We start from the raw sequence: 21,103 nt of genomic DNA on the forward strand, positions 1-21,103 counted from the left end.
GAAAGACAGAAAGCACATAGCAACCAAATCTGCAAACAATGAAAAACAGAAAACACAAGGAAGGAATCCATAAGGTAAAAAAAAAGCCACATCAAAATTTCTTCTCTTACTTCCTATTGACTTTCTGATGTGCTACTTCTGAAATATTCATATAAGCTCTATTTTGCCTGTTTAGGTATATGTCTCTGCTTTGTGCAACTCTTAAAATTATCCTTTTAATAATTTCTATTGTTGTTCTATTCAGATTTGAACCTATACAAAAATATAAACTTATGTAAAATGACATTATATAGCTAAAATCTTTTTTTAAGCCACTCAGAACTATTTCATGCAGAACCCAAAATTCCTTTAAGTGACAGGCAATTGATGTGCAAACTGTGAAGCAACTGGAATAAATTCAAATCTATATCTTCCATGCACAATTCGGATATGCTTCACACTCACAAAGCCAATAAGAGCAAGAGCTTTTCTGAGTCAACATTAAAAAAAAATAAGAAAGAAAAAAGAAAGGAAAAAGAAAGAAAGGAACATATGCATTTGTCTCTCATGCGATATTCCTTTTGTTTGGTAAAAACTAAAATAAAACTTTACATGAAATGATTTTAAGAAGCATGTCATACATGAAATATGGAAAATATGATATATGATAAACGTGAGCAGGCAAAGCAACTGAATCAGTTTTTATTCATGCACAAATGTCATGTCAAAACGAGCACAGGGATTAATACATTTTGTATGGTGTATTAAGCACAAATATGTAAACCTTACAAAACCATTTCACAAGAGGTCATTAAAAGAAGAGTACACTTTTTCTACAAGATGTAGTGTCTCGGTACCTTTTGAGGAGTTTTCTTGTATCAGCTCAATGACAGACCTGTTCAACTTTACAGTTCTCAAAAGGTAATGTTAGAAAAGCAGTCAAAGAAAAATATATTATGAAATAAATTCCTGGCAAGGACAAACCTGATAAATGTTATCATCTCCCAGGACTCTCAACTTATTCATAGGCATTTTGAAGAGAATCATCACCAACCACATTTTGCATCACAGAGGCATTCATGCCAGACAGTATTTCTGGGAATTCCATTACACATACATATCCTCTGATACAGCAATAACATTCAGAGTTGACATTGAAAGCAACTTTGAGGACCTTTTTTTTCCTTGAAAGTTGGAATTAGAGATAAAATATCCAAAAAATTTATTCAACATACCTTTCTCTGAAGTTATACTAATAATTTGTCAAACCTACTTGATCTGTCTTAGATACAGACAGTAACTTACAGCGGAATAAGCTCAACAAGGCTAATACTAAACTGTTAAAGCACACACCCCCTTACAAAATAGTGACTATTCAGTGCACCACAGGTCCATATCCTGCAAGGAGAAATTGCTGGTCCTACAGAAGCCAATCAAAGCCCAGAAGGCAATATGGATGGCTGGTGATATTGCAGTATGAGAACATTAAGGTTGAAGAGAGCTTGAGTACTAGGTCTGATTGGCACAGCCTAAGTCAAGAAATAGTCATTTTTCTTTGCTATTTTAAGTCCAAATATACTTCTTTCCACTCCCCTTCCAAAAACACCTCCAACATATTCTACTTCATTAAATAAGCTAGACTTTATAATGAAGATTAATTAGCAGCAGCTACTAACATTCATCAAAGGTTCACACAGTCTTGAGTCTAAGAAACAGACCTCAGAATTATTCTGAAAAGAGCTAACAACTTGTTCAGTAGTTAGTGCTAGGAAATACTTTTTCAGAGACCCCACTGCACTGTGATGAGCTAGTCTACCATGACTGACTACTAGTCAAGCAAACCAACAGACTGCCCTCACAACTGCTCTTTCTCATATTCAATCACCAATTCAGATACATTTAATGTGCTTTTTCTGAGCTCCTTATTGAAGCTGAGGAGAAGAATCAGTACAAAGAAAAACAGTAATTTACCTGTGTGTAGCTATGAACTGCAGGGGCAACAGGGCAATTTTACTGTTTTGAAGTAGCAAAGAAATCATTCCAACCATGCAGGACTTTGGAGTGGGATAATATTCTAAAGAGTGGGTTTATGCAACAGACCTTTTTGACTACTGGGTACTTTTGGCCTTGACAGTTTCCATCACTGCACCCAAGATTTTTGTTAGATAACTGATGTTAGTTACCACCTTCTGTGCATCAAGCTACACTTCCTTGTAGCTGGTAATGAAAAGCACTGAGTGTACCCGTACAAGTGGGCACTGCTCAGCCTTGCACCTCCTCAGCCTCAAGCAGTCAGGACCCAGCAGGTTTAGCCCATGGCTGCACTCCCTTTTTGTGGGGACCTCACTGCTGGGAAGACCTGAGGGGCTCTTTGGGCTAAAGACAGGGAGGCAGGGGAATGTGCTCCACACTGACAGGTGTGCAGAGCTAACAATCTGTCTGTGTACACTGCATACACACACACACACTTGTGTGAGTAAAAAGAACAATAGCTGCTGCTACCAAAACTGCCAGAGCTCTGCCATCAAGTTCCCTGGAAATAGGTAGAAGTTCTCACTCGTATGCAATCCCTGGAGCAAACTCCCTGTGGTGTAAAGCAGGCACAGCAGGGATCCTCCTCCTGTGCTGGGCAACGTGTGCTCTCTGGAAGAGCTGCACCTCCAAGCTCACCTCCTCCCCTCCCACCAGCACGTGCAGGTGGAGTTGTGAACTACATGCTCTGTGTGCCCAGAAGGTGGTGCTCAAGCCAAGCCACTACCTATGCTCCTTCCTGGCAGAATCAATCATATCTGTATAACCTTTTTGTGTAGCTCAAAACCCTAAGCAACAATCATTGCCAAAAAAGGATAGAATAGGTAAAGAATGCACAGTAATTCCTACTGTGTCAATCCATCTTTTTGTTTTGTTTTGTTTTTTGAGTACAGCTCAAGTGGATTTAGGTTTATTCCCACCAACTTTTTATAAATGAGACTTAATGGACATTTGTTGAATAAATAATACCTTCTCTCTTCCCCACAATGTGGGCTGAAAAATTTATTGTGAGGAATATACACAGTCATCAACATCCTTTCAAGCAGCTTCGTTTTCCCTGTCTCTCCGTTCCCATCAAGCCTGTGACAATACCTTAACACTCCATCAAGAGGTCTCAGCAGATCTGATAGCTTCTTCAGATGTTATATGCTTGAAGTCTTCTTCCAGGACTGAGAAGTGTAATATATTCTGGAGCACATCTGATCCAAAGAAGCCACAGATCTTATAGGATAATTAAACAGCAGCCATCCAGTGGGAACTCCCAAGACCCGATGAAGTTTGTCTATGGATTTTATGGAATTACATCAAGGGGTCTGTTGCAGGGTAGCAACTGAGAAGTCACAAGTAAAAAAAAAAAAAGGCAAGAAAAAGCCTGGAAATGGGGAACAATAGCAGTCAACCTCAGGAGAGGTGAGGGAAGAAAAGCTAAGCTAAATACATTATTGTATTTAACTAGGAAGGAAAGGAATGCCACAGGTCTGGTCAAGAGGAACATAAAGTTTAAGAGGAAGCAATGTGTGGTGCCAGGGAATAAAAAGCATCTGCAGGGAACAGAGGAAAAAGGGAAGGGGAGGAGAAAGAAGAGGGAAAACATAAAATATAAGAGAGTCTATTTTAGCTAAGCATCTAAACATTTAAGTGCTAATCTGAATGGCTTTCTCCAGACTTGCTGAACTTCAGTATAACATTCCCTTCTATAGCACCTCTCTCTAATGTTTCAAAAGGAAGAGGAACAGACTTTCTGAGAGTCTGTAATCCACCTATTCTGAAGCTACATGGCATTTTTAAAAATTACTGTATTTTTACTTATCTAACACGTATTTTGCCAGTCAGGATTCTTCAAGCTCTCACAACACAAGAGTTCACAGACCATCCAAGAGTTTTGTTTTAGACAGCTGGGGTTTTCTATGCTTTTTCTTTTTTTTTTCCAGAGTGACACCAAATACAACGTTTATAGAAAAAATGTCTCTTCTTATGAAAAATCACATCGATATGGTTTAGTACTTTGGTAAGAGCAACTCACTCATTCCAGGCTCAGTCAGATAGCTGTAGCGCTTACGTAAAGCAAGGGAGACGAAGTTCTGGCGCCGGTCGGCTTTCTCCGTCTGCAACAAAACACAGCCTTGTTTAGCACCTTCAGCGTCCTACCCCCACCTGAACAGAACAAATCCTCAAACCTCAGCAGGATGGGCTGCCACAACTCCACAAGGGAGAATGGGTGTGTCCATTCAGCTTCAGGATGCCATGCTGAAGCCAAATTTGGGCAAGCTGGCAGGGAAGGGACAGAGCCGGTCTCTTTTCCTGTCTGCCATGTGATGAGTGTCAGGCACAGCAGAGCAGGGAGTGTGGCTGCTGGAGGTGAAAGAAACCTGCTGTGAATGACTATCTTTCCAGAGCAAGCAGGGAAGGGCTGAAACCCTAAGAGTGAGCCCATGGGTTCCTCCCTGTTCACGTCTCTGCTTATGAGGCAGAAGAGCTTAGATAGCAGACACAGCTCATAACCCTGTCTTCAAGTATATTGATACTACATTATCCTGTTATTACTTGATAAACTGCTTCACACTACTAGAAATAGTGTGATATTATTCATTCCCTGTAAAATAAACCACCTTTGGCTAGAAACAGGAGATCAACACAAAAGACTACAGGTACAGACATAAAACATTCATAAGAGTACAACTTCGATCAATTAAATATTTCGCCCCAGATTTGTCCCAAAAGCACATACACCACAATGTACACTGGCTTTAAAGTGAATACATTAAGGACAAAAAAAGGCATGGGAGGGGATTTTTTAATATGCACAAAATGTAAAGATGTGGATTAGAAAGCAGACTACTATTGTTAACTGATAAATTGCATCATAAGTTGCTGCATTCAGTGGCACAGCTGCTAGAAAGGTGTCTTAAATATTAATAGTCCTTCAGAGATCAACTCACTTGAATATATGCCTAAAAATACAGTTTGTGTAGAAAAAAAAAATAATTTTATAGCTCTATAGTAGCTCAATGGGAACAAATTCTGTGGAGTCAAATTGATGTGGTTGCCATTATTATTTTTTAAAATGTAAGGAATACTCTGGTTTGAGTTGTTTGGTGGGGGTTTTTTTGTTGTTTTTGGTTGGTTGTTTTTTTTTTTTAATTATTCTAACCAACAGGGGACAATTTCTATTTATTTGCCACCAGGAAGAGTAGAAAACTTTGTTGCTAGGTAAATGGGAAACATCTCTGTAGTTCCTTTTATAAGATGAACTCAGCTATTACTACCTCTAATGACTAAGACCCACTCAAATTCCTGACAATCTAGTGCTGCAGTTTCAATCAAACAGTTGGTTTCTAAGCTGCAAATATCTGAGTTTTATTTGAATATAGATTTGAACACAATATTTAGAATTTTTTTTGGCTGCTTTGCTTTTTTGAAAGAATCTGGTTTATTTCAGAGGTAAAATATTACAGGCCACTATCACGGCCTCAGCAATACATTTTTTGCTTCTCAGAAATGCAAGTCAAAGCATCGTCAGTGTTACTCCAAGAGAGAAAATCTTATCCACTAAACTCTTCCTGATTTTGCCAAAAATGAACTTAGTTTGATATTTATAATTATATCCTTTTTCAGAGGAAAATGAGTTACATTTTAGACTGCTATTATTCAATGCCTTGTTTAATTTCATAATAAATAATCATGTTTTTTCCACATTTGTACACTTGTACTGTTTTGCAACAGAATATCGGATATCGAGAATACAATTATTCTGTAGGTATCATTTCAATGTGTTTTTTTCTATAACATATTACTTTTCTTCACTAAATCTGAAGGAAATAAAAACAGAAGACAGTGTTTATATTACCTCATCATCTTGATCTGACTCTGTTTCCTTTTGGTCCCAAGATGCATTGCAGAGACAAGGAATATTATAATGGACAGCAGGGAAAAGAATATCAGGATATGAAAAGGACCAAATTGGGAGCACAAAATGCAAGCTGATTTATAAGGCAAAGCAAATCCAAAATGTCAACACAAAAGAAAAAAAAATCTTACATCCAATGCAAATAAACATGTGACATTACTGAAAGCATAAATCTATGACTTGCAGGCTGAAGCATGAGCTGTAAACAGAATTGTAAAAAATATAGGAACTTGACACCACAGTAACAAGAGACTTTAAAAGTGTTCTACATACAAGAAACCAATAAAATAGAAATTTTAAAAGCTTTTATCGTATTCCAAAGCATTCTCATTACTGACATCTCACAGAGTTTCTTTATCACTAGCAGGAAAAGAAAGAAAGAAAAAAAGACAAAAACTAAAGGAACAGAAATGAATCCAACCCAACCATAAGGAAAATATTTACTTTTCCCAAGAAATACCTTTTTGTGTGCTGGCAGAGTGATATTCAAGTTGCAAACAGCTGTTTGTGGCAGTCCTTTTGTAGTCTTTGGTTCTTTCAAAAATGATAATCGACCACAGGGTTCCTGGCTGGTGTCCCTTACCTGGAAAAGAAATTTTAATAAAGTGTAGTGATATGCAGTAATTCAGATTCCTAGATGAGGTTTCTGGAAAGTTTCTCAGAGTTTCTTTCCACAAGAAGCTATCTAGTGTGTAAAGGCAAGGAATACCAAGCTGGGGCTCAGCCTGAGGTGCTGAAGGAGAAAAGGTGTCACCATGAAAGAGTTAGATCCGCCTGAAGGATGGCAAATCCATGCAAGGCAACACATTGAGTGAGTCCAACCAGACAGTTTCTTACTGCCATATTACTGACAGACATTTTCTGCTCACCTTCATTTTTTTTCTGCCATGTTTTGCACTTGTGCTTAGCAAAATGTTTAAAAACATCTTTAGCAAAGCAGCTGTGATAAGGCCAAGGGAAGTGAGTGTCCATTCATGGCAATTTAGAGATGAACAGTCTGTACAAGCTCTTTGAAGGCTGTTCTGTAGTACAGTATGTTATTGAATGCAACATCTTTGCTTAGTCCCTGGGAAATTGTGATCTACTGGTAATATGCTGAAGGTCTAATTTGAGATATGGTTTTAGTAAAAGGCTGGCTGTGAATCCATATCATGGGTATTCTGTTCCTAGATCTGCTAGTAACCCTTTTGTGTCTTCAGGCAAAGAACCCTCTCCATGTTATTCACATATTAAACAATTACACTTACATACTTGGGGCACGTTAGTCCTACAGGGCTGAAAAAGGGAGGAAGAGGCAGGAGGGAGGAAATCAGCAGGATCATGTGCTTTGTTTTGCCTTTACCTTGATAGAGAATGGCAGTCTATTTTCTTTGAAAGCGTAAAAATTAAAAACAAGCTGCTGTCCTCCTTTAGTCAAAGGGGCCAGATTTCCATAGCAATCAACGTATATAGGTTTTCCTTCCAGAACCTATCAAAGGAAGAAATAAAAGTCAATAAAACCTCTTTTCCTAATAGATCTATGCACATAGGTGTATCATGATTTCCCCTAACACAGTACATGAATTTAACACAAGTCCCAACTCAGATTAAATTCAACAAGTTAGAAAATCACTGTGCATTATGGCAAGGTACTGTGAGTGCTTAGAGTTTGGGAAATCATGAGCTACATGACTGGCTTTTCAGGAGTAAGAATGTCTAGATTTCTTTGAGAAAAAATGAGCTGGTGAGTACACATTCACCACAAACAAGTCCTACTCATGACTGTCCAGATCAGCTGTCTGCAAAGCCCAACCTGAGCTACTTGAAGACTACGAATGTAAAACCCGCTGCAAACTGCACTGGGGAGACATTTGGAGACAGGTCCTCATGCTCCTCCTCCTATCTTGCCCTTTTTTCAAGAAGTTTTTTGACACAGCCTTGCTGTGAACTTTTATTTAACAGGGTTTTATAGTGGCTTTTGCGGGACCTGTTTCTACTTGGAAAATACCTACAAGGAGGAAGCCAGCTGCAAGAAATGTACCTCAATATCTTTGCTTCTTGCAACTTCTTCAAAGTTCTCTTGTTGCTCCAAAGTTTTGTCCACTTTGTCATCAGTCATGCAGAAGCAACGCAAATTGGATTCCACAGGGTCATTCATTTTGGCAAATATCACAAACTTTGCCATATAAGGAACACATATTAATTCTCTATAAAGCTGTGTTGCCAGCCCAACAGTCTCTAGTACTTGGTGGCAGTCAGCGAGCCAAAATCTGAGTGGGAAAAAGCAAACCATTAAATCAACTTTCCACATTGCTCAAATATTGCTTAACCCTTTAAAGAGAAACCATGTCCTGTATTCTTGGTCATTTTGCAGGTGTACTGTCCTTGCAGACTTCTAAAAGCTGCAATTTTCCTTCCACAAACTGCAATTTTCCTTCCACTTTCAATGCAGCTTTAGCATCCAAAAATGGGAATACTCAGCAATGAAATGTTCAAATACTTATTTGACCCTTTTCACCCTGGTATCTCACAAAACTGTCTATTTTAAAGATCATTTGAAGCCAAAGCAGGGAAATTGTATTTCTTGTGACCACACACTATGCATATTGTAATGTTCTGATGCTTCATTATCTGTTTGCTAAAACCAACTCCTTTATAACACATACATACTGCAAAATCACATCTCCCATTTAGGGTGAACCAAATATGCCCATGGTGAAATTTCCACAAAAACAGGTGTTACATTTTTATTTTCTCTTCTTATGATTAAGAGGTTGAAGACAAATGTAAGACAAATTATAAATATTTTAATTTATATTTTGTATCAGTCTTTTCCACAATATTTCAGCCCTGATCTATCTGGCTCTTCCAGCAATATTCTCTTTATAAAAGTTGTTATAGTTACAAATATTATTTATTCAATGATTAACACTCTGCCTGCTATTATATGAATTTTCTCTGCTAGGATTTATTAATCCTCCCAGGTTTTTTTAATGGAATGAGCATTTTAAGCTTTCCCTTTCTGTGGCCATGTGCAGAAAAACAAAGCCCTGTGTGGCATGGCAGCCTTCAGAGAAACAGCATGTGAGACTGCCAGGAGACCATCACAGCAGAAAAGGCCAGGACGAAGCTTCATATGCAGCCCTGGATGTGTGGGATGCTGATATGTAGTGACAAAGCAGCATCTGGTCCATTACCGCTTCATCAGTCTTGCAAAAGATTTGCAGAAAGCCAAAACACAACCCCACAACTATGCGTGTTGCTAATCAAGGGAAGCTACTCATGAGGTGCTTTGGCAAGCTCTGTGACCATACCTGGCTGAAACATTGGTTGTGAAGGAGACACAGTCATTTGAAAACGTCAGCGGAGTGGTGCCTGTGATGTCCTCCCACTGCGCAGGTGAGGTGCCTCCTATGAAAATACAAACGGGGGATTTTCTTTCAAACACTAAAGCACATACAGACCACATAAGAATATCTCTATCTTCGCACATAAAAAGGGAACCTAGACATTATGTTCTCCAAGATGTTACATATATCACATGTTACACACCAAAAAACAAAGCTGATGTAAGCAAAGAACAAACTTATAAGTCAATAGCAACCATTCCTTAATATAAGCTATGACAGAATTATTTCTGCAAACTGCTTTTGCTGACATCCATGTTTAATAGGCAAGAATGAAATTTGTCATACTGGCTAAATATAAAATATCATTTAATATCTACTAGGACAGTTCTTTTACAATGGTATGAGAACAGATACAAAGTTCAGGGGATCCGTGGGAGCCTTTGAAATAACCTCAGCTGGCTTTGCTCAGGAGAACTGATCTGAACTCCACTGGACCAGCTCACCAGTGTTCCCTTACTGGAAAGCACAAGTTGTGAGAGTGAGTGCAGAGATGTTGCTGTCACAGAAACCTTTACAAAGAGCAGGATTTCCTCTAACCTGTAATGCTACATAAAAGTCGAAGGCTGGGTGTCGTGTCTCCTTTGTACCCATTGGTTACACCTTCTCCTGATGGAGGTGGCACAGGAATTGTCATGGTTATTGGCTTATGAAATTTTCTTCTTCTTGGCTCCACAGTGACAATGGGACTGAAAGTTGCTTTGTTTCCAAGGATTTTTTTGACAATCTCTTCTGGAACCGGTTGAGCCTGTCAACAGAGCGAACATATTTAAACTAGAGCTACACATTGGTTTAGGCATGTAGAAATATTTTCTAAAAGATAATTCTGTTTTTCTTATATTTGCTGTAGAAATTTATTTATTTGCTTATTTATCTTTCCCCATAGAGCCCTCTCCTAAACTGTTGAGGGTGATTATTAGTACAATTCATGCTTAGTAGTTTTTCAACAACTTACTTTTGATTTCTGAATAGCTAACTTGTAGAGCCAAACTATAAATCTTAGAAGGTTCCCTCCAGTATTTGCTGAGTGCTTTTCAGAGCATGTTTGGTTTTGGTTTTAATTTACAATGATGAGTGACATTAGATACAATTTCAAAATGCAAAAATAAGCCTGTTTTACACTTGAGAAATGAAGACTAGATGCTGCCTCCTGAAGATGATGAACAATTCTTAGATCTCTGCCAAACACAAATTTGTGCTCTTGGGGCACACTGCACTCTGACTTACCTTTGTACTCAGTGCCTCCTGTGCTTTTCCACTATTGATTATTAGAAAAGAAATATATGTTTGGGTCAAATTCATAAAGAATGCATTGAGCTATAGAAGACCTATAGGCAAATTTCACATTTTCTACACTCAAAAGTGACAAACATGGTGTTTTGGTCAGATGATAGAAATATCTCTTTGGTTGCTTAAGTCAGGTAACACCTGTTCCCTCCAATCTACGTAACACTATCAGGGCTTACTAAAATGAGGACTATTAAAATTAAGGCCTAACTAAAATTAAGGCCTACCTAGGCCAAAACTACCACACATGGAAATGGGATTTTCCATTCTTTTGCCCTTTTCTAAATTCTTTTTTTTTTAATTTACCTTTCAAGTCTGTTTCAATCAGTTTCCCCCATGACTTGCTATTATTTGAACTGTACAACGTACTGATATGCAGAGAATATGTAGGTACACTGTAACCTCAGCAGTCACAACCCTGCACACGTAGATGTTGTGCTTCCTTCACACTAAAGAGTTCTGGGAAGACAACTGTATAATCATAAGAGCAGAACTTTCATTTTCTCAAAATCAATCATCTTTAGATATGACATACCATTAACAGAAATGTTTGAGCATAAATTCCAAGCACTAGAATCCAACCAGAATCTCTATTTCATGAACCCATCAGACTTGTCAGGTTACTAAGTTCATTTTAAGAAACAATTAACAGAACTCAAAGGAAAACATGCCTCCTATTCTTATGGAGTATTTCTCCACTTTCTGCGTAGTATGTTTAAGGATAATTTAAGGTTATTTGTTCTTCCCAGATTTCACCCTTGGCTAGAAACACCAATGCTGAATATCCTAAGATACAGCAGATGTATATGGGAGGTATTTGACCCAGTAACAGCTGGCAAACAGCTGCATGAAATCCTTACCGAACACATTCCTATGGCCAAGGGCAGCCCAGCGACAACATTCACAAGCTGCTGCTTTGCCATTGGAGACTGGGACTGCACTGCAGCCATGTAGCTCAGAGCTGCTGGCAGCCATAGGAGACAGACAACATCCCTGAGGCTGTTCCTCATTCTTTGGGTGCTAAGGAGATGATAAAGATGATAAAAGGGGAACTGGACTTTTGCCTCAGCGAGGAGGACTGTGCATCACCTGCACCTGGGGGACATAGAGGCAGAGAGCCTGTCCAGGCAGACAAGTGCCAATTCAGACCTCAGTTGTGAATAAGACCCAAAAATTGTCACAACACACTACCAAGGAGCTGCAGGCTCCATAGGTGCAAGCCTTGTGTGTTAAGACCAACATTGCATTTACAGATGCTGCGGGCAGGAACACTGGGGAATCTTTACTTTACCTGGAGCCCCACGCGGATCCTCTTAGTCAGAGCACCCTCGGGGAAGGACGCCTGGACACGCGGCACCGTCGTGCTGCTCAGCAGGCCCCCCTCTGGGCCGATTTGGTTACTCTCCTGCTTGATTCTGGAAACGACCGCAAAGTACTGGGGGAAATCCTTTGTGACGATCCTGCAAATGCGCTTCTTCTCCAGCTCCTCCACGCTGTCCAGCTCTGGTGGAAGAAGACAGGGAAAACAGTCAGGCATTACCTGCCCAGGGTCACCCCACTCACGTCTGTGAGTGTGAGGTTTGGAATAAGGCTTAAAATGCTTAAGAAGACTGGGGTTTGCTATAGGAGAAAAAATAAATGCCATTCAGCACTATGAATTATCAAGCTTTGGATTGTCCTGTGAAATTTTGCATAAATCTTGACAATGAGGGCCAACAGCACCAGACACACAGATCTGTCAGGACATCTGAGTACTCAGGTGTGGCACTGTCTGCAGCAGCAGCTGCCATAGGATGACAGGTTTGTCACACAACACAGAAGTCCAAGGAGTGCTGAAGGAGATAGTCAAGCTTCTTCCCTCTCTCCTCTCTATCTGCAAGGACACAAGGGCAATGATCTTTCTGTGCACAACTTCGAAAGACTTTTATTCCCAGAGTCTTCACTCACACGAAAATCAGGAAATCAGTCAGTTCATGAACTCTTCCACTTCACCACAGGCATGCACTCCAAAGTTTGTCCAGCTAAGACACTTGGGACAGTTACTTCCCAGACTTACATCCATATAATCCTGCCCAGCCACTGAGCTCGCCATTAAACTGTGCAAGTGACAGAGCTCTGTGTCCCCACACTACCAATGAAACCATAGCAAGTTTCCCTTCCCACATCAGGCTTTCAGCACTGGGTTATCTGCCCCAAAATGACTCCAGTGTGTCCCTCAGTTCCTAGAGAAACTTAATGCATCATCAGACACAACTGAAACAGAATCAAGACATCAACAATTAGTGCCCTCAGCCACATTCTCAGTTTGTAGGGTCACCAGGGCTCAGAAACGTGCACAGAGTACCATGTTAACTAATTAAGTACATGGCATAGACACATATGCACTGGGGAAAACTGGGTCAAAAATATAACTACTAATGCAACTATATGTATGTGTCTATATTTGCACTGGTGAAAACCCATATGCATTAGTGAAATTCCTGTGATGTAAACACTGTTCATGAATAGAAATAATTATACAACTGTTATGCATTTCTCCTGTAATTTCTTGAACTCAGCCTTTTTTTCTATTGAAACTGAGTTTCATTCCAGCACTCCACAAATTTCAACTCTTATTTTCCTCCTTACAAAGGGCATCACAAAAGAAAGTTTTTTCCTTGAAAGATGACATTTTTATCACATGCAGCAAGAGAAAGCAGGAAGACCAGAAATAATACCATGACCAAAGGCACTTGTAAAACACGTTATGTGGCTGAGGCATTTTCTTCCTCTGATCATGTAAGCTCAATTACAGTTCCAGAAGAATCAGAATATAAATTTGGTAAAATGTCAGTTTTTCATTTTAAAACATTCAGCAGGTAGTTTGGATTAATCACACAGTGTTGCTGTGGATCATATGTACCTACTAGAAGAGGATAATTTCTTATTATTATGTCAGCTTCCTTTACTTTGACTCAGAGATTGATATCTGAAGCCCTCTAATGAATTAGGCATTCTGCCTGCAGCCTCTGGAAGCAATGATTTGTGCAGGAGCCAAACTGGATCCTTAAACTCCCAGGCAGGTATAATCTTGACTGCTAAATCCTAATCATCTCCCATTTGTTGTTAGAGACTAAACCCACTGTAAAATGCTCACAGAGATGAAGGATAATTAAAATTCTCCTCAAGTAGAAAATTAGTGGTTTATATAAGAATATTTCAAAATCCTTTGAGCCTGGCAGGCACTCTCCTTTATAATAGGAAGAAGATGTTAAGATTACAGTGTCAAAGCAATAGTTGGGCATGGAGGGGAGTTGGACTGTATACAGGAAGGTTATGTTTGGATAATACATGTGTAAGCTTCTATATGAAGTTGCCCTCCAACAGAAACAAACAAGGTGATGAGCAATCAAACCACTTCTCTGATTGCCCTGAGAAATGCAGTGTTAGCATGACAGAAATAGTGAAACAGGGAAAACTAGTCCTGGGAGAGGTTACGTTTCAGGAACACGCTTCATACATTTTACGGAAAGTGCCGTCATCGTTACTGTTTTCCTCAGCTGAAGACATTTCATTCCTTTCCAAAGTGTTTCAGTTAAAACCCTGAAAGGATTTTTGGGCTGGGTGGTTGGATTTGGTGTGGAGCCACAGAGAAGTATTCCATACACCCCATCCTACAGATAGGGATGGCAAAGCAGGAAGAGGTAAAGCAAAAAGGTTAATGGCAGAATTGGGGAGAATGTCCCGATGCCACTGTCTCCCAGGGTTGTGCTAACAGCCCAAAGAACACCTATGGCCAGTAAGTTTCAGTAAGTAAAGAAAAAGGAACTGTGAATACTCTGTGCACATATGTCTTCTCCTGCCACCTACATGCATGGTACACTTACCCTATAATGGTTTGGTGGGAGAGATGGAGGAGAGATGAGACAGGGAGAAGGGAAGGAGGGAGGAAAAGAATATCACACCTCCCCACCCTGTGGTCCATACTGCCACATGAGATTTTGTTAAGATTCCTGGACAGGAGAAGAGAAACCCAGACTTGTCCTCCAAGGTCAGAGAGGGACCTCAAACAGGGTGTCTCAGGTCAAGGAAAGCAATCACACCAGTTCTCTCAGGAGAGGGGCAGTTGTGGATCAAGTTCATCCTGTGTCTCATATCTTTCTTTTTTTTTCCCTTTCAGGTAAGGTAACACAGACCTTCTGAGTAGAAATGGAGTAAGACAAACACCAGAGCTTCAAGGTGTCTTTGCATGATCTGGTACCTAATTTCCCTTGCCAGGGCCTTCAAAGAATTTTGCTAGGACTGAAAAAGCAAATCTCGCCTGTACTTCACAGGCTGAACAGAAGCTCTCTGAGTGCTGCAACTGTCCAACAGTACTGGCTCAAGCAGGGCTGACCTTGTCCCTGTGCACAGACTGCAGGTGGGATGAGCACAGGATACCAGTTTCTCCCAAACAGAGCTGTGCCCATTAAGAAATTATTTCATTAAAAGTGTGGCACACAGGAGGCAGCATGTGCACACAGGAGGTGGATGGAGGCAGAGAGAGCACATGGCAAGTGGCAAGGAGAAGCTGAGGACAGTAAGACGGGTCTTTAAAATGCCGATAACTAGACCAAACCTCCGAGCTTCAATATTTGACATGTAGTTAGACACTCCCAGTGCCACAAGGATGTTTTATCCTCAAATAAAGCAATGTTCTTTATATTTATTTTTGAGCAGTCTCTTATCTTGCCATTCACAACACAAAGCTTAACAGCAATATGTTTGAAAACTTTTCTTGGAAATGTGGCAAAATCACTGCAGAGTGATTTATGGTGGTATTTTAAACTTCAAGTATAAACAAGGTCACACTCCGGTTTGATCTGTAGATTCAAAGAAGTAGTTATGTAAAAACTCCTGCTTCCCATCTGAAACCACAGTGTGCAGCTGCAAGCATATTGTAGCCACAATTATTTGCATTTCTTGGCTCACTCACTGGTTTGTAAATGACTGTCAAAAGATTAGCTACCCCAGTGTGTGCATTTGTGCCCAAAATTTGTCTATGTGTACCTCTGAAGGGTGCAGGAATGTCAAAAGCAAACACAAGATATATCTAAAAGAAGCCTGTCTGAAAGTGTAAACTATTTATCAATTACAAGACGGAGTTTCTTCTTAAAAATAGTAAATTCAAAAAATACGTAGACTTTACTTGATTCAAGTATAAATAAATGTAATATGGCTGAGAGCTGTGAATTGCTACCCTTGTATTTGGAGCCACACTCCTCCTATTCCCAAAAAGGTCAAGTTCCCTGTATTCCCTCAGCCCTGTATTTGTCTAAGTACAGCACCAGCTTTAAAATAAAACCGATTTAAGCAGAAACCTGATTGCACTAAAGAAAAACTGACTCTTTATAATTTCATTATTCTTTCATGGTAATAACTCAGAAGTTCTGGTATTGTTTAATCCTGCATTAGTCCCAAAGTGGTGTCTCCTGCTCTGGATGATTTTGGGTCTAAAACCAGGTTTTCCAGCAGATGGTGCTGCTTCCAGTACAGAACAGAAGGTTTTCAGCAGTCATGGAGGGGGAGCCAAGGTGTCCTTACTCTAATCCCTGCTAGCTAAGTGGGAGAGCAAAACAGGAAAACCAGCAAAATAGAGAAGAAAATTGCATCATTAAAAACTTGGCATATTAAGGAGCTGGGAATAAAGGTCTCATTGCTCTCCTTCACTACACAGGTAAGAGAGAACTGGTGATTACATCAGCTCTAACACAGAATGGACCAGCTGCTTCTGATAGAAAATTGGAACTCCTGCAGCACCTTATGGCACTTAGAGATGATTATGCAGTTGATTTTTCCTGCAGACACATGAAACTTCTCTAAATGACTATGTGGCTGCTTTTTATTTAAATATTGCTTCTGCCTCCAGAGTTCATACCTGGAATAAAACTTCTTCCAAAGTTGTGGTTTCCAAGATGCAAGATACTGCTCCAAAGCCAAGTCTAACTGTGGTATCTTGTAATAAACCAGTTAAAGTTTGGATAAAAATAAATGAACTCACCAATTACCAATTCTACAAATTTGTAAGTTTTTTGTTATTACTTGGAAGACCTTTTACACTGAAAAGGTGTCATTTAACAAGTGGAATTTTGTCCAAACCCTTATACTATTTTAATGCAGGGTGGTTTTTTCTTTTATTTTCCTAGTTAGAGAAGGCTTAAAGTAAAATGAATTGAACAAATAATCAACACAATGGATGTGTCTGCAGTAATTTTTCTCCTTTACCTCTCAAAAATGATTGCCTGGATTTGTAAAAGTCATTCTGAGGTTTGGCTTTTAAGGTGTCAAATATTTTCACTCCAAGGGAATAAAATCCATCCTACTTTCTGTGATTTGTTGGCTGCACATACACCTGCTAACCTCAAACAGCAGTTCCCCAGAAGGAAAGAGACACCTGAAACCCTCAATAGATCAGAAAGTTGCACTGTGGCTCTAAATTGTGAACCTTGTTATTTTAGGCTCTAAGTACTGAGAACTTCATGCCTACCTCTCTCAAAGTGTTTTTACTCACTGAGCTCTTTCTCTAAAATGTCAATTTATCCATATGGCACCTTTGGAGCTCTTTCATAGGTAATGAAAGTTGGACCACTTTAGAACACTATTTTTTTTGCCGAGATTTCCTATCCCAAAAATCAAATCAAACTCAGCTGGAAAAGCAAATAAGCAAGCTCCTAATCAGTGCTGACTATCTCACCACTGACAAGGCACCACTACTTCACCCAAATACCAAATCATCACTTCAGCCTCATGCGAGTGTGCAGAGGAGGGGCAGTGGTCAGATCTTTCTTTCTGAAAAGCTGCAACTACTGTATTCAGTCCTGAAGCAATTATAATTCCCCAAGCCATGCACACTCTTCGACTGTTCCACTGCTCTTAGGTACCCATTGGTGATGAGGTTTATTTTATTTTCCCAAACCCACTGACAAAACATTTGCAGTGCTTCTGCCCTCCTGTTTGTTTGTATTGTATTTATTTTGAAACAAATAGCAAGGATTGTTCATCACCTAACAAGCACATCTTTGCCATTCCTGTTTTCACAAGCTCAGGTTCAGTTCAAGTACTTCAAAGTGAAAATACTAAACAAGCCTAACCTGCTGTTCCCATTCACAGATGACCAGGAATGAGTAAAAACGCCAGATTTCAGATGCCCAGGGAGAGTCTCACACCAGCACTACTCCCCACATCCTTCAGGCATGCCCTCAGCTGAGGAGAGGATGAGATCAAAGGCATAGCCTTCTCACAGATACCTCCCATAGCTGCCATCCACAGCCTGATCATTTCTTTCACACGCTTTTGCTGATAATGAAAGAACTTCCCTGCAGCTTGTACCCCACCACAGTGAATTTCTGTAGGAGGTTATCCAGAGAAAATCCAGTGGATAAACCCTTATAGAAAACCAAAGTTCAAACCACAAGCTATTTCATTCACACGGAGATGCAAAGAGCCCAAGCAACACTTTATCAGGACAAGTACTTTAAAACACTACCTAGGAAAAGAAAGTAGTAGTGCCAAAGGAATCACTGCAGCCCCAGCCTGGCCTTGCCCACGATATGTCTTCAGGGACCATCTGTCACAGCATCTTCTGATGGATTGTGTACAGCTGGGTCCTCTCATCTTGTAGGACTCACATAAAGAGCAACATCCAAGCAAAACAAGGGAGCCAGACTTCCCAGATGGGCATCAGGAGGGCAGGTTGTGTATTAGTGGGAGGCCATCTCTAACACCACCATTCCAAAGAAGAATGCTCTTATGGGCTGAGGTCTGCATCTGTGGGAAAGCCTAATATAGTTGATATTTACACTTCATCCTTGGTTTGGAATGACCTTCTCATGGCCCTCGCTGAGCAGCTGAGACACACTTACCTCCAGCTGGGTGTTATTCTCTAATTCACACTGTAAAGCAACTGTGCAACTTTGCTTAAACTTGGCAGGACTTCAGACCAACACTCATCATTCATTTCAGGATGTCTCCAGGCCACTGTGGCACAATTTCTCTTTACACTCTTTCCATTAGTTTAACATGGAACACACACTCTATTCTCCAAAGTCAGATGTCCCCTGCACTGATTTACTTTAGGTTGCTTTAGACAGCACATGTTAGCAAGTCTGCACAAAGATAAGGCTTGCTGAAGCTTTGAGGAAATATTTACCTTCATCCATGCCATTGAGTATTTCAGTTAAGTCTTCATGTTTGCTGTCATATTGGTGCTCCTTCCATGTTTCACCATTTTCACTTCGAAGCACAATTAGTTCTCTTTCCTTTCCTCGCATTGACCCGAAATGAGGGATTTCCACTATGACAGGGCTAGAGAAAAAGGAATCATATTATTTTTAACCCTGTGTTTCCTCACTGCTCTTAATTTCCTATGGGTCTTAAGACCTTAAGAAAAGTATAGTAACTTTAAATAGTTAGCACTGTTATATTAAAAATGTTTTTAAAATTGCCAAAGCTGCACAATCCCTTATAATTTAAGCGATAATTAATAAATAACTTGCAAATATTAATATATAGCTCATTTTTAGTGTAAATCTTCTGATCTGCTACATGAAAGAAATAGTGACAACTTTTGCTTCATTTATTCCAGGATGCTTTTGCACACGCAGCACTGCTGACTTTTAATTGGCATTAGCGTAGTCAAAATTCAGATTTGGCTCAGGGAAGTTTGAAGGGACAGAGTCAGTTCAGCAACAGTCTGGCTATCCAAATGCATGCAGCAGCCATTGACTGTAGGAGGAACCATGCATGTGTGTAGATTTTAAACTTGAAACTAAGTCCCAAAAGTTTCATAGCTCTCCCTGGCTTTCTGTTGATGCAGCTCCTGTGAAATACAAGAGACTGTTTCTCCTTAGGTTCACTTTCTGCTTCTCATGCCCAGCATCACAGCTGCAGCCTCTGCACAGGAAACATCACTGGGGAATCTTTATATCCTTTTAGAAGAGATTTCTCTGGGTTAAACAACATCACAACTACATTTACATTAGTTACTGCCAAACATTTTAGGGAGAAGGAAAGGGAATGAGAAGGTGGTTAATAATACACCTATGTCAGCAGACAATGTACCTTCAACAGAGGACTGCAAGTGCATTACTGAACAGTTTTTATGAACAACCAACAGAAACCACCATTCACTTCATGTGCCATTCCTCAACAAAACAGACACTTTTGCCAAACACTTCACAGGCAGGATATGCATTTTAAAGTATGCTAAGACAAACTGACTGAAATCACACAGTAAGTGAACATTTATGGATTATGCAGCTTTAAGACATTTAAATAGACAGTATCATTATTTTCCTACAGAGATTGTAAAGGATTAAACTGCTTTGTAATAAGTCTGTTAAAAGCAGCATCACATGACAGGAGAATAATGCAGCATTTCTGTGGTACTGTGCACCTGCAAGGTGTTGGGTGCATTAACCAACTGGTTACTTGAGCATGAAATCACATTAGTCATCATGAGGGTTAACAAATGAGATGGAAGTCCAGTTTTCACATTAAATACCAAGGGAGGAGAGTTAGTATTTTTCCCCCCAAGAAAACAGAAAAGGAGTTTAATGAATACATATTTTAGATGATTTTAGGAACACTCTATTACTCTAATGTCAAGTCTTTTAACAAAAAATAGGAATGCAGCTGCTGTCTCCCATTGTGCACAGCAAGTAAATACCAAAAATTCAAATTCATTTCTGAAGATATTTACTCTGTAGTTCAAAAAGAGTATAAACTGAAAACCACTATAGTACAATCTTTGCAGGTTAATATTTCAGATACTGTCTCTGTAAATATTTAGAAACCACACAATTCTGTGCATGACATTTAACGAGAATACTCAGTGAGAAGGTATTGAACAGGTTTGGAACACCAAACATTCAGCAATATTTTGAAAACTTAATGCAATAAATTTCACAACGTGGTCTGAAAACAACAGTCAAAAACATATGGAAACATTCTTACATATTTAGACTATACACTGCAGTTCCTTTGGGTTGCATATTGGCTTTATAAATTTATTTTAATGAGTTGCCTTCTGCAGGTTGAAAATATTAATATTTCTCCAACCTTGCTGAATGAATTCATTCACTCAATAACGTTTTTTCTAAATAATGTCTCATAAATAACAGACTTTGTGTAATAACATTTTACAAATGTTCTTCACAAAACACTCACTCAAGGCCTGTAAATACCTTCTCTACCACAAGATTGAACTTAAAGGACTGTCACTGTATATTAAAATGTATTTAATGCAGTAGAAACACTTCAAATTTAAAAAATTACAAAAGCACAGAAGTTATGAAAGCAGAATGCTGGCAGTGAATTTTACATGCCTATAAGCACAAGGTCGTAGCAGAGCTATATTAAATCAAGCCACTATGATTTTCTTTCAGTGACATAAATCAACTGAAAGTTTTGAAGAACTTAAAAAAATGGGAATAACAAAAATTAGAAACAAAAGAAAAACTGTAGACATTCTGTATCTTTTCCGTACATATCCTAC

At 39.4% G+C, this 21,103-nt stretch overlaps 1 protein-coding gene across 13 annotated transcripts in view; it reads right to left on the reverse strand.

Annotated features, from left to right (window-relative positions):
* The window catches only part of ANK3 (ankyrin 3), a 353,784-nt gene that overhangs the window by 35,685 nt on the left and 296,996 nt on the right, over positions 1-21,103 (reverse strand). For 9 of the 13 annotated variants that reach the window (XM_071564343.1, XM_071564342.1, XM_071564344.1 and 6 more), the window contains 9 exons: positions 18,758-18,912; positions 11,882-12,093; positions 9,844-10,051; positions 9,211-9,307; positions 7,938-8,166; positions 7,260-7,385; positions 6,378-6,500; positions 5,858-5,884; positions 4,034-4,115 (listed from right to left, as the gene is read on the reverse strand). In XM_071564343.1, coding sequence (XP_071420444.1) covers positions 4,034-4,115; positions 5,858-5,884; positions 6,378-6,500; positions 7,260-7,385; positions 7,938-8,166; positions 9,211-9,307; positions 9,844-10,051; positions 11,882-12,093; positions 18,758-18,912 — 1,259 coding nt within the window. The remainder of the gene's footprint in view (positions 1-4,033; positions 4,116-5,857; positions 5,885-6,377; positions 6,501-7,259; positions 7,386-7,937; positions 8,167-9,210; positions 9,308-9,843; positions 10,052-11,881; positions 12,094-18,757; positions 18,913-21,103) is intronic. The other 4 variants (XM_071564347.1, XM_071564350.1, XM_071564352.1 and 1 more) reach the window with 1 other exon arrangement.

The sequence above is a fragment of the Pithys albifrons genome, chromosome 9 (genome assembly GCF_047495875.1).
Source record: "Pithys albifrons albifrons isolate INPA30051 chromosome 9, PitAlb_v1, whole genome shotgun sequence".
Taxonomy (NCBI): domain Eukaryota; kingdom Metazoa; phylum Chordata; class Aves; order Passeriformes; family Thamnophilidae; genus Pithys; species Pithys albifrons.